Here is a 15,628-nt window from a genome sequence, read left to right as displayed (position 1 = left end):
TATACTACCATAACTGTACTTATTGTATATACTACCATACTATCATAACTGTACTTATTGTATATACTACCATACTACCATAACTGTACTTATTATATATACTACCATAACTGTACTTATTGTATACTACCATAACTGTACTTATTGTATATACTACCATAACTGTACTTATTATATATACTACCATAACTGTACTTATTGTATATACTACCATACTATCATAACTGTACTTATTGTATATACTACCATAACTGTACTTATTATATATACTACCATAACTGTACTTAATATATATACTACCATAACTGTACTTATTATATATACTACCATAACTGTACTTAATATATATACTACCATAACTGTACTTATTTTATATACTACCATAACTGTACTTATTGTATATACTACCATAACTGTACTTATTATATATACTACCATAACTGTACTTATTGTATATACTACCATAACTGTACTTATTATATATACTACCATAACTGTACTTATTGTATATACTACCATAACTGTACTTAATATATATACTACCATAACTGTACTTATTATATATACTACCATAACTGTACTTATTATATATACTACCATAACTGTACTTATTGTATATACTACCATAATACCATAACTACTTATTGTATATACTACCATAAATGTGCAAAATATATATTTTTCAACATTTCAAAATTCTTTTTAATCTTCCTGAAGTGAAACTTATATTAGTTAAATGTAGAGTCCCCATGAAACAATGTCGAGGTGCAGAAGTGAAAAACATGTGCAGACGTTTCTGGAATAGAAAGCTTTTTTTTAGTTTCCTATTTACTCCAGCTTGATCCACGTGTTACAGTTCCACAGACCAGGAAATACTGAACATCTTTGTATACATTGCTGGGATTGGCCTTATGGTTGAAAGTATAATTCAGGTAAAATTTAGATTTGATTTATAAAGAAAACACTATGTCCCTCCCATGGACCCACCACCCACAGGAGGATCCATAAGGGGCGGGTTCAGAGGGATCTGGGCGGCAGTCGACGGCAGGGGCCTCAATGACCAGATCTCCGGACACAGAAACTAACTCTGGGGACATGTATATATACTACCATAACTGTACTTAATATATATACTACCATAACTGTACTTATTATAGATACTACCATAACTGTACTTATTATAGATACTACCATAACTGTACTTATTATATATACTACAATAACTGTACTTATTATATATACTACCATAACTGTACTTATTGTATATACTACCATACTACCATAACTGTACTTATTGTATATACTACCATAACTGTACTTAATATATATACTACCATAACTGTACTTATTATAGATACTACCATAACTGTACTTATTATATATACTACCATAACTGTACTTAATATATATACTACCATAACTGTACTTATTATAGATACTACCATAACTGTACTTATTATATATACTACAATAACTGTACTTATTATATATACTACCATAACTGTACTTATTGTATATACTGCCATACTACCATAACTGTACTTATTGTATATACTACCATAACTGTACTTATTATATATACTACCATAACTGTACTTATTGTATATACTACCATAACTGTACTTATTGTATATACTACCATAACTGTACTTATTATATATACTACTATAACTGTACTTATTTTATATACTACCATAACTGTACTTATTATATAGTACCATAACTGTACTTATTATGTATACTACCATAACTGTACTTATTTTATATACTACCATAACTGTACTTATTGTATACACTACCATAACTGTACTTATTGTATATACTACCATAACTGTACTTATTGTATACACTACCATAACTGTACTTATTATATATACTACCATAACTGTACTTATTATGTATACTACCATAACTGTACTTAATATATATACTACCATAAATGTACTTATTGTATACACTACCACAACTGTACTTATTGTATATACTACCATAACTGTACTTATTGTATATACTACCATAACTGTACTTATTATATATACTACCATAACTGTACTTATTGTATATACTACCATAACTGTACTTATTATATATACTACCATAACTGTACTTATTGTATATACTACCATAACTGTACTTAATATATATACTACCATAACTGTACTTATTATATATATTACCATAACTGTACTTATTATATATACTACCATAACTGTACTTATTGTATATACTACCATAATACCATAACTGTACTTATTGTATATACTACCATAACTGTACTTATTATATATACTACCATAACTGTACTTATTGTATATACTACCATAATATACTACCATAACTGTACTTATTGTATATACTACCATAACTGTACTTATTGTATATACTACCATAACTGTACTTATTATATATACTACCATAACTGTACTTATTGTATATACTACCATACTATCATAACTGTACTTATTGTATATACTACCATACTACCATAACTGTACTTATTATATATACTACCATAACTGTACTTATTGTATATACTACCATAATATACTACCATAACTGTACTTATTATATATACTACCATAACTGTACTTATTATATATACTACCATAACTGTACTTATTATATATACTACCATAACTGTACTTATTGTATATACTACCATAACTGTACTTATTGTATATACTACCATAATATACTACCATAACTGTACTTATTATATACTACCATAACTGTACTTATTGTATATACTACCATAACTGTACTTATTATATATACTACCATAACTGTACTTATTATATATACTACCATAACTGTACTTATTGTATATACTACCATAACTGTACTTATTATATATACTACCATAACTGTACTTATTGTATATACTACCATAATATACTACCATAACTGTACTTATTATATATACTACCATAACTGTACTTAATATATATATACTACCATAACTGTACTTATTATAGATACTACCATAACTGTACTTATTATATATACTACCATAACTGTACTTATTATATATACTACCATAACTGTACTTAATATATATACTACCATAACTGTACTTATTATATATACTACCAGAACTGTACTTTTTATATACTACCATAACTGTACTTATTGTATACACTACCATAACTGTACTTATTATATATACTACCATAACTGTACTTATTGTATATACTACCATAACTGTACTTATTGTATATACTACCATACTACCATAACTGTACTTATTGTATATACTACCATAAATGTACTTATTATATATACTACCATAACTGTACTTATTGTATATACTACCATTACTGTACTTATTGTATATACTACCATAACTGTACTTAATATATATACTAGCATAACTGTACTTAATATATATACTACCATAACTTTACTTATTGTATATACTACCATAACTGTACTTATTATATATACTACCATAACTGTACTTATTGTATATACTACCATAACTGTACTTATTATATATACTACCATAACTGTACTTATTTTATATACTACCATAACTGTACTTATTGTATATACTACCATAACTGTACTTATTATAGATACTACCATAACTGTACTTATTATATATACTACAATAACTGTACTTATTATATATACTACCATAACTGTACTTATTGTATATACTACCATACTACCATAACTGTACTTATTGTATATACTACCATAACTGTACTTAATATATATACTACCATAACTGTACTTATTATAGATACTACCATAACTGTACTTATTATATATACTACCATAACTGTACTTAATATATATACTACCATAACTGTACTTATTATAGATACTACCATAACTGTACTTATTATATATACTACAATAACTGTACTTATTATATATACTACCATAACTGTACTTATTGTATATACTACCATACTACCATAACTGTACTTATTGTATATACTACCATAACTGTACTTATTATATATACTACCATAACTGTACTTATTGTATATACTACCATAACTGTACTTATTGTATATACTACCATAACTGTACTTATTATATATACTACTATAACTGTACTTATTTTATATACTACCATAACTGTACTTATTATATACTACCATAACTGTACTTATTATGTATACTACCATAACTGTACTTATTTTATATACTACCATAACTGTACTTATTGTATACACTACCATAACTGTACTTATTGTATATACTACCATAACTGTACTTATTGTATACACTACCATAACTGTACTTATTATATATACTACCATAACTGTACTTATTATGTATACTACCATAACTGTACTTAATATATATACTACCATAAATGTACTTATTGTATACACTACCATAACTGTACTTATTGTATATACTACCATAACTGTACTTATTGTATATACTACCATAACTGTACTTATTATATATACTACCATAACTGTACTTAATATATATACTACCATAACTGTACTTATTTTATATACTACCATAACTGTACTTATTGTATATACTACCATAACTGTACTTATTATATATACTACCATAACTGTACTTATTGTATATACTACCATAACTGTACTTATTATATATACTACCATAACTGTACTTATTGTATATACTACCATAACTGTACTTAATATATATACTACCATAACTGTACTTATTATATATACTACCATAACTGTACTTATTATATATACTACCATAACTGTACTTATTGTATATACTACCATAATATACTACCATAACTGTACTTATTGTATATACTACCATAACTGTACTTATTGTATATACTACCATAACTGTACTTATTATATATACTACCATAACTGTACTTATTGTATATACTACCATAACTGTACTTATTATATATACTATCATAACTGTACTTATTGTATATACTACCATACTATCATAACTGTACTTATTGTATATACTACCATACTACCATAACTGTACTTATTATATATACTACCATAACTGTACTTATTGTATACTACCATAACTGTACTTATTGTATATACTACCATAACTGTACTTATTATATATACTACCATAACTGTACTTATTGTATATACTACCATACTATCATAACTGTACTTATTGTATATACTACCATAACTGTACTTATTATATATACTACCATAACTGTACTTAATATATATATATATATATATATACTACCATAACTGTACTTAATATATATACTACCATAACTGTACTTATTATATATACTACCATAACTGTACTTAATATATATACTACCATAACTGTACTTATTTTATATACTACCATAACTGTACTTATTGTATATACTACCATAACTGTACTTATTATATATACTACCATAACTGTACTTATTGTATATACTACCATAACTGTACTTATTATATATACTACCAAAACTGTACTTATTGTATATACTACCATAACTGTACTTAATATATATACTACCATAACTGTACTTATTATATATACTACCATAACTGTACTTATTGTATATACTACCATAATACCATAACTGTACTTATTGTATATACTACCATAACTGTACTTATTATATATACTACCATAACTGTACTTATTGTATATACTACCATAATATACTACCATAACTGTACTTATTGTATATACTACCATAACTGTACTTATTGTATATACTACCATAACTGTACTTATTATATATACTACCATAACTGTACTTATTGTATATACTACCATAACTGTACTTATTATATATACTACCATAACTGTACTTATTGTATATACTACCATACTATCATAACTGTACTTATTGTATATACTACCATAACTGTACTTATTATATATACTACCATAACTGTACTTATTTTATATACTACCATAACTGTACTTATTGTATATATACTACCATAACTGTACTTAATATATATACTACCATAACTGTACTTATTATAGATACTACCATAACTGTACTTATTATAGATACTACCATAACTGTACTTATTATATATACTACAATAACTGTACTTATTATATATACTACCATAACTGTACTTATTGTATATACTACCATACTACCATAACTGTACTTATTGTATATACTACCATAACTGTACTTAATATATATACTACCATAACTGTACTTATTATAGATACTACCATAACTGTACTTATTATATATACTACCATAACTGTACTTAATATATATACTACCATAACTGTACTTATTATAGATACTACCATAACTGTACTTATTATATATACTACAATAACTGTACTTATTATATATACTACCATAACTGTACTTATTGTATATACTGCCATACTACCATAACTGTACTTATTGTATATACTACCATAATATACTACCATAACTGTACTTATTATATATACTACCATAACTGTACTTATTGTATATACTACCATAACTGTACTTATTGTATATACTACCATAACTGTACTTATTATATATACTACTATAACTGTACTTATTTTATATACTACCATAACTGTACTTATTATATAGTACCATAACTGTACTTATTATGTATACTACCATAACTGTACTTATTTTATATACTACCATAACTGTACTTATTGTATACACTACCATAACTGTACTTATTATATATACTACCATAACTGTACTTATTATGTATACTACCATAACTGTACTTAATATATATACTACCATAAATGTACTTATTGTATACACTACCACAACTGTACTTATTGTATATACTACCATAACTGTACTTATTGTATATACTACCATAACTGTACTTATTATATATACTACCATAACTGTACTTATTGTATATACTACCATAACTGTACTTATTATATATACTACCATAACTGTACTTATTGTATATACTACCATAACTGTACTTAATATATATACTACCATAACTGTACTTATTATATATACTACCATAACTGTACTTATTATATATACTACCATAACTGTACTTATTGTATATACTACCATAATACCATAACTGTACTTATTGTATATACTACCATAACTGTACTTATTATATATACTACCATAACTGTACTTATTGTATATACTACCATAATATACTACCATAACTGTACTTATTGTATATACTACCATAACTGTACTTATTGTATATACTACCATAACTGTACTTATTATATATACTACCATAACTGTACTTATTGTATATACTACCATACTATCATAACTGTACTTATTGTATATACTACCATACTACCATAACTGTACTTATTATATATACTACCATAACTGTACTTATTGTATACTACCATAACTGTACTTATTGTATATACTACCATAACTGTACTTATTATATATACTACCATAACTGTACTTATTGTATATACTACCATACTATCATAACTGTACTTATTGTATATACTACCATAACTGTACTTATTATATATACTACCATAACTGTACTTAATATATATACTACCATAACTGTACTTATTATATATACTACCATAACTGTACTTAATATATATACTACCATAACTGTACTTATTTTATATACTACCATAACTGTACTTATTGTATATACTACCATAACTGTACTTATTATATATACTACCATAACTGTACTTATTGTATATACTACCATAACTGTACTTATTATATATACTACCATAACTGTACTTATTGTATATACTACCATAACTGTACTTAATATATATACTACCATAACTGTACTTATTATATATACTACCATAACTGTACTTATTATATATACTACCATAACTGTACTTATTGTATATACTACCATAATACCATAACTGTACTTATTGTATATACTACCATAAATGTGCAAAATATATATTTTTCAACATTTCAAAATTCTTTTTAATCTTCCTGAAGTGAAACTTATATTAGTTAAATGTAGAGTCCCCATGAAACAATGTCGAGGTGCAGAAGTGAAAAACATGTGCAGACGTTTCTGGAATAGAAAGCTTTTTTTTAGTTTCCTATTTACTCCAGCTTGATCCACGTGTTACAGTTCCACAGACCAGGAAATACTGAACATCTTTGTATACATTGCTGGGATTGGCCTTATGGTTGAAAGTATAATTCAGGTAAAATTTAGATTTGATTTATAAAGAAAACACTATGTCCCTCCCATGGACCCACCACCCACAGGAGGATCCATAAGGGGCGGGTTCAGAGGGATCTGGGCGGCAGTCGACGGCAGGGGCCTCAATGACCAGATCTCCGGACACAGAAACTAACTCTGGGGACATGTATATATACTACCATAACTGTACTTAATATATATACTACCATAACTGTACTTATTATAGATACTACCATAACTGTACTTATTATAGATACTACCATAACTGTACTTATTATATATACTACAATAACTGTACTTATTATATATACTACCATAACTGTACTTATTGTATATACTACCATACTACCATAACTGTACTTATTGTATATACTACCATAACTGTACTTAATATATATACTACCATAACTGTACTTATTATAGATACTACCATAACTGTACTTATTATATATACTACCATAACTGTACTTAATATATATACTACCATAACTGTACTTATTATAGATACTACCATAACTGTACTTATTATATATACTACAATAACTGTACTTATTATATATACTACCATAACTGTACTTATTGTATATACTGCCATACTACCATAACTGTACTTATTGTATATACTACCATAACTGTACTTATTATATATACTACCATAACTGTACTTATTGTATATACTACCATAACTGTACTTATTGTATATACTACCATAACTGTACTTATTATATATACTACTATAACTGTACTTATTTTATATACTACCATAACTGTACTTATTATATAGTACCATAACTGTACTTATTATGTATACTACCATAACTGTACTTATTTTATATACTACCATAACTGTACTTATTGTATACACTACCATAACTGTACTTATTGTATATACTACCATAACTGTACTTATTGTATACACTACCATAACTGTACTTATTATATATACTACCATAACTGTACTTATTATGTATACTACCATAACTGTACTTAATATATATACTACCATAAATGTACTTATTGTATACACTACCACAACTGTACTTATTGTATATACTACCATAACTGTACTTATTGTATATACTACCATAACTGTACTTATTATATATACTACCATAACTGTACTTATTGTATATACTACCATAACTGTACTTATTATATATACTACCATAACTGTACTTATTGTATATACTACCATAACTGTACTTAATATATATACTACCATAACTGTACTTATTATATATATTACCATAACTGTACTTATTATATATACTACCATAACTGTACTTATTGTATATACTACCATAATACCATAACTGTACTTATTGTATATACTACCATAACTGTACTTATTATATATACTACCATAACTGTACTTATTGTATATACTACCATAATATACTACCATAACTGTACTTATTGTATATACTACCATAACTGTACTTATTGTATATACTACCATAACTGTACTTATTATATATACTACCATAACTGTACTTATTGTATATACTACCATACTATCATAACTGTACTTATTGTATATACTACCATACTACCATAACTGTACTTATTATATATACTACCATAACTGTACTTATTGTATACTACCATAACTGTACTTATTGTATATACTACCATAACTGTACTTATTATATATACTACCATAACTGTACTTATTGTATATACTACCATACTATCATAACTGTACTTATTGTATATACTACCATAACTGTACTTATTATATATACTACCATAACTGTACTTAATATATATACTACCATAACTGTACTTATTATATATACTACCATAACTGTACTTAATATATATACTACCATAACTGTACTTATTTTATATACTACCATAACTGTACTTATTGTATATACTACCATAACTGTACTTATTATATATACTACCATAACTGTACTTATTGTATATACTACCATAACTGTACTTATTATATATACTACCATAACTGTACTTATTGTATATACTACCATAACTGTACTTAATATATATACTACCATAACTGTACTTATTATATATACTACCATAACTGTACTTATTATATATACTACCATAACTGTACTTATTGTATATACTACCATAATACCATAACTGTACTTATTGTATATACTACCATAACTGTACTTATTATATATACTACCATAACTGTACTTATTGTATATACTACCATAATATACTACCATAACTGTACTTATTGTATATACTACCATAACTGTACTTATTGTATATACTACCATAACTGTACTTATTATATATACTACCATAACTGTACTTATTGTATATACTACCATAACTGTACTTATTATATATACTACCATAACTGTACTTATTGTATATACTACCATACTATCATAACTGTACTTATTGTATATACTACCATACTACCATAACTGTACTTATTATATATACTACCATAACTGTACTTATTGTATACTACCATAACTGTACTTATTGTATATACTACCATAACTGTACTTATTATATATACTACCATAACTGTACTTATTGTATATACTACCATACTATCATAACTGTACTTATTGTATATACTACCATAACTGTACTTATTATACATACTACCATAACTGTACTTAATATATATATATATATATATATATATATATACTACCATAACTGTACTTAATATATATACTACCATAACTGTACTTATTGTATACTACCATAACTGTACTTATTGTATATACTACCATAACTGTACTTATTGTATATACTACCATAACTGTACTTATTATATATACTACCATAACTGTACTTATTATATATACTACCATAACTGTACTTATTGTATATACTACCATAACTGCAGGTCAACCACGTGGACTTCCAGGGCGTGGTGCGTGAGGAGGCGGTGCTCTTCCTCCTGGAGATCCCTAAAGGAGATCTGGTCACCATCCTGGCCCAGAGCAAACCGGACGGTCAGTTCCACACACACACACACACACACACAACACACACACACACACACAGACACACACACACACACACACACACACACACAGACACACACACACACACACACACACAGACACACACACACACACACACAGTTACACAGACACACACACACACACAGTTACACAGACACACACACACACACAGTTACACAGACACACACACACACACACACAGTTACACACAGTTACACACAGTTACACACACACACACACACACACACAGTTACACACACACACACACACACACACAAGCACTGCATGGAATCAGAAAATTAATAGTTTAATGTGCTAAGTGCAAAATATATATTTTTCAACATTTCAAAATTCTTTTTAATCTTCCTGAAGTGAAACTTATATTAGTTAAATGTAGAGTCCCCATGAAACAATGTCGAGGTGCAGAAGTGAAAAACATGTGCAGACGTTTCTGGAATAGAAAGCTTTTTTTTAGTTTCCTATTTACTCCAGCTTGATCCACGTGTTACAGTTCCACAGACCAGGAAATACTGAACATCTTTGTATACATTGCTGGGATTGGCCTTATGGTTGAAAGTATAATTCAGGTAAAATTTAGATTTGATTTATAAAGAAAACACTATGTCCCTCCCATGGACCCACCACCCACAGGAGGATCCATAAGGGGCGGGTTCAGAGGGATCTGGGCGGCAGTCGACGGCAGGGGCCTCAATGACCAGATCTCCGGACACAGAAACTAACTCTGGGGACATGTCCCCTCACTGGGGGGAGGAGCCTGAGCTTGTGCGGGAGGTGGAGCGATATCGACTAGATATAGTTGGCCTCACCTCCAGCACAGTTTGTGCTCTGGAACCATCTCCTCCAGAGGGGCTGGACGCTCCACTTCTCTGGTGTTGCCCGCGGGGAGAGGCGGGGCTGGTGTGGGCGGGGCTGGTGTGGGCTTATAGCCCCTCAGCTCAGCTGCCACGTGTTGTAGTTCACTCCGGTGGACGAGAGGGTCCCTACACCTTCGGGTGGGGGACAGGTCTCTCACTGTTGTGTCGGTCTACGGGCCGAACAGCAGTGCAGAGTACCCGGCCTTCTTGGAGTCCCTGGGGGCGGCACTGGACAGTGCACCGACCGGTGATTCCAATATTCTACCGGGGGACTTCACGACAGTGACACCTGGAGAGGGGGATTTAGTCCTGGTGGTGCAACACTGGACCAGCTCTAGACTCTCCATCAAGTGCTCGAGGGTTCATGGGAGTTTGCCCAACCAGTCCACATGTGCTTTGTGGATCTGGAGAAGGCTTTGGACCGTGTCCCTCAGGGTGTCCTTTGGGGGGTGCTCCGGGAGTACGGGGTCCGGGGCCCTTTGCTCAGGGCTGTCCCGTCCCTGTATGACCGGAGCAGGACCTGTGTTCACTGCAGCAAGTCAGACCTGTTCCCAGTGCATGTTGGACTCCTCAGGGCTGCCCTTTGTCACCGGTTCTGTTCATAGTTTTTATGGACAGAATTTCTAGGCGCAGTCAAGGGTCAGGGGTCGGAGGGTGTCCAGTTTCTGGACGATGTTGTCCTGATGGCTCCATCAAACCTGGACCTGCAGCTGCACTGGGACGGTTTGAGCCGAGTGTGAAGCGTCTGGGATGAGAATCAGCTCCAAATCCGAGGCCATGGTTCTCACCCGGAAAAGGTGTCTTGCCCTCTTCAGGTGGGTGGGGGGTCCTTGCCCCAAGTGGAGGAGTTCAAGTATCTCAGGGTCTTGTTCACAAGTGAGGGAAGGATGGAGCGTGAGATTGACAGTTGGATCGGTGCAGCGGACTGTTTTGGTGAAGAAGGAGCTGAGTCAACAGCGGAGATGATGGTGCAGTTCTACACGGCCATCATTGAGTCCATCCTCTCCTCCTCCATCACCTCCTCCATCACCTCCTCCATCACGTGTGGTACGCTGGAGCCACAGCCAAGGACAAACAGAGACTACAGCGCATTGTGCCTCTGATGAGAAGGTGATCAGCTGCAGACTTCCATCTCTGTAGGACCTGTACCAGGGCTCTGGGACGAGCAGGTCGGATCACAGCTGACCCTTCTCACCCTGGACACGGACTATTTGAGCCACTCCCCTCAGGCAGGAGGCCACTCCCCTCAGGCAGGAGGCCACTCCCCTCAGGCAGGAGGCCACTCCCCTCAGGCAGGAGGCCACTCCCCTCAGGCAGGAGGCCACTCCCCTCAGGCAGGAGGCTAAGGTCCATTTTAACCAGAACCTCCCGTCACAAGAACAGTTTCTTTCCCTCTGCAGTTGAACTCATGAACACTACCTAAGCACCTTACTCTCTCACTCTTACTTACTTTCTATTGCACTACATAACTTTATGAACCAAAAGTAGGTGAGGTCAGAGGGCGACTGACGTGAGTGACGTGCTTAAATGGACTGACAGCTGACACGAGCAGCCAATCAAAATCAGCATTTTAAGTGGCAGAGGCTGTACTGCCACAGACACTGACATAAACCAGTGGAAACATGACTCTCTGCCATGTTCAGGTGTGTTCTACCCGCCTGTCCTGTCTCTACCCGCCTGTCCTGTCTCTGCAGTGTACAATGACATCTTGGTGTCGGGCCGTGGAGACTCCTTCTTCATCCGCACACACTTCAGGTACGAGAAAGAGAGCCCACAGTGCTTGGCCTTCAGCCGCGGAGAGCTCTTCAAAGTGATGGACACGCTGTACGACGGGAAACTGGGCAACTGGCTGGCCATCCGCGTGGGCAAGGACATGCAGCTGCTGGAGAAGGGCATCATCCCCAACAAGAGCCGGTACCAAACCCCACTCAACCCCACACTTCAGGGCGTGTGTTTTCAGGGCGTGACCCTTCAGGGCGTGACCTTTCAGGGCGTGTGGTTTCAGGGCGTGTGGTTTCAGGGCGTGTGGTTTCAGGGCGTGACGTTTCAGGGCGTGTGGTCGTTTCAGGGCGTGTGGTCGTTTCAGGGCGTGACCTTTCTGGGCGTGACGTTTCAGGGCGTGACGTTTCAGGGCGTGTGATTTCAGGGCGTGTTGTTTCATGGCATGATGTTTCAGGGCGTGTGGTTTCAGGGCGTGTGGTTTCAGGGCGTGTTGTTTCATGGCGTGATGTTTCATGGCGTATGGTTTCAGAGCGTGTGGTTTCAGGGCGTGACGTTTCAGGGCGTGTGGTTTCAGGGCGTGTGGTTTCAGGGCGTGTGGTTTCAGAGCGTGTGGTTTCAGGGCGTGACGTTTCAGGGCGTGTGGTTTCAGAGCGTGTGGTAGTTTCAGGGCGTGTGGTTTCAGAGCGTGTGGTTTCAGGGCGTGTGGTTTCAGGGCGTGTGGTTTCAGGGCGTGTGGTTTCAGGGCGTGTGGTTTCAGAGCGTGTGGTTTCAGGGCGTGTGGTTTAAGAGCGTGTGGTTTCAGGGCGTGTGGTTTCAGAGCGTGTGGTTTAAGAGCGTGTGGTTTCAGGGCGTGTGGTTTCAGAGCGTGTGGTTTCAGGGCGTGTGGTTTCAGGGCGTGTGGTTTCAGGGCGTGTGGTTTCAGGGCGTGTGGTTTCAGAGCGTGTGGTTTCAGAGCGTGTGGTTTCAGAGCGTGTGGTTTCAGGGCGTGTGGTTTAAGAGCGTGTGGTTTCAGGGCGTGTGGTTTCAGGGCGTGTGGTTTCAGGGCGTGTGGTTTCAGAGCGTGTGGTTTCAGGGCGTGTGGTTTCAGGGCGTGTGGTTTCAGGGCGTGGGGTTTCAGAGCGTGTGGTTTCAGGGCGTGTGGTTTCAGGGCGTGTGGTTTCAGGGCGTGTGGTTTCAGGGCGTGTGGTTTAAGAGCGTGTGGTTTCAGGGCGTGTGGTTTCAGAGCGTGTGGTTTCAGGGCGTGTGGTTTCAGAGCGTGTGGTTTAAGAGCGTGTGGTTTCAGGGCGTGTGGTTTCAGAGCGTGTGGTTTCAGGGCGTGTGGTTTCAGAGCGTGTGGTTTCAGGGCGTGTGGTTTCAGAGCGTGTGGTTTCAGAGCGTGTGGTTTCAGGGCGTGTGGTTTCAGAGCGTGTGGTTTCAGGGCGTGTGGTTTCAGAGCGTGTGGTTTCAGAGCGTGTGGTTTCAGGGCGGAGCAGATGGCCAGCGTGCAGAGCGCTCAGAGAGGTTTGCCCGCAGACAGAGGAGACTTCTGGAGGCTCCGGGCTCAGCGCTCCATGAAGAGGAAAGATGTACGGAAGAGTCGAGACACGCCCACCACGCCGCCCGCGGCCACGCCTTTCCCAGCGTACGAGCGCGTGGTGCTGCGAGAAGGTACGTCCACTCCACGGATCTAGCTTGTAAAACAAAAAGTGCCACAAGTTAAACTGCACATTTCACTAAAACGTAGTAAAGAAGAACAGAACAAAAGTATAAACGCAGCACTTTTGGTTTTGAACTCAAACATACGAAACATAAAAGACCCATTTCTCTCAAATATTGTTCACAAATTTGAATAATCCCTCCCACCTCACTGGCGTGGCATGTACAGATGCTGAGACCGCATGAATATTGCACAGATGTATCTTAGACTAGTGTTGATCTGATACCGATACCAGTCCGATACCAGTCCGATGCCAGTCCGATACCAGTCCGATGCCAGTCCGATGCC

General features: G+C 34.1%; 1 protein-coding gene across 4 annotated transcripts in view; it reads left to right on the top strand.

The window, feature by feature from the left end:
- Positions 1-15,628, top strand: part of LOC140346978 (tight junction protein 2-like) — a 146,772-nt gene that overhangs the window by 100,286 nt on the left and 30,858 nt on the right. For all 4 annotated transcript variants that reach the window (XM_072433278.1, XM_072433276.1, XM_072433275.1 and 1 more), the window contains exons 12-14: positions 10,927-11,035; positions 13,617-13,836; positions 15,107-15,291. In XM_072433278.1, coding sequence (XP_072289379.1) covers positions 10,927-11,035; positions 13,617-13,836; positions 15,107-15,291 — 514 coding nt within the window. The remainder of the gene's footprint in view (positions 1-10,926; positions 11,036-13,616; positions 13,837-15,106; positions 15,292-15,628) is intronic.

Source organism: Eucyclogobius newberryi, unplaced genomic scaffold, assembly GCF_026437365.1.
Source record: "Eucyclogobius newberryi isolate DKJ021-1_F unplaced genomic scaffold, fEucNew1.0.hap1 SCAF_6, whole genome shotgun sequence".
Lineage (NCBI taxonomy): Eukaryota > Metazoa > Chordata > Actinopteri > Gobiiformes > Gobiidae > Eucyclogobius > Eucyclogobius newberryi.
Note: the sequence above shows the minus strand (reverse complement) of the source record. Positions and strands in the feature narration are given on the sequence as shown.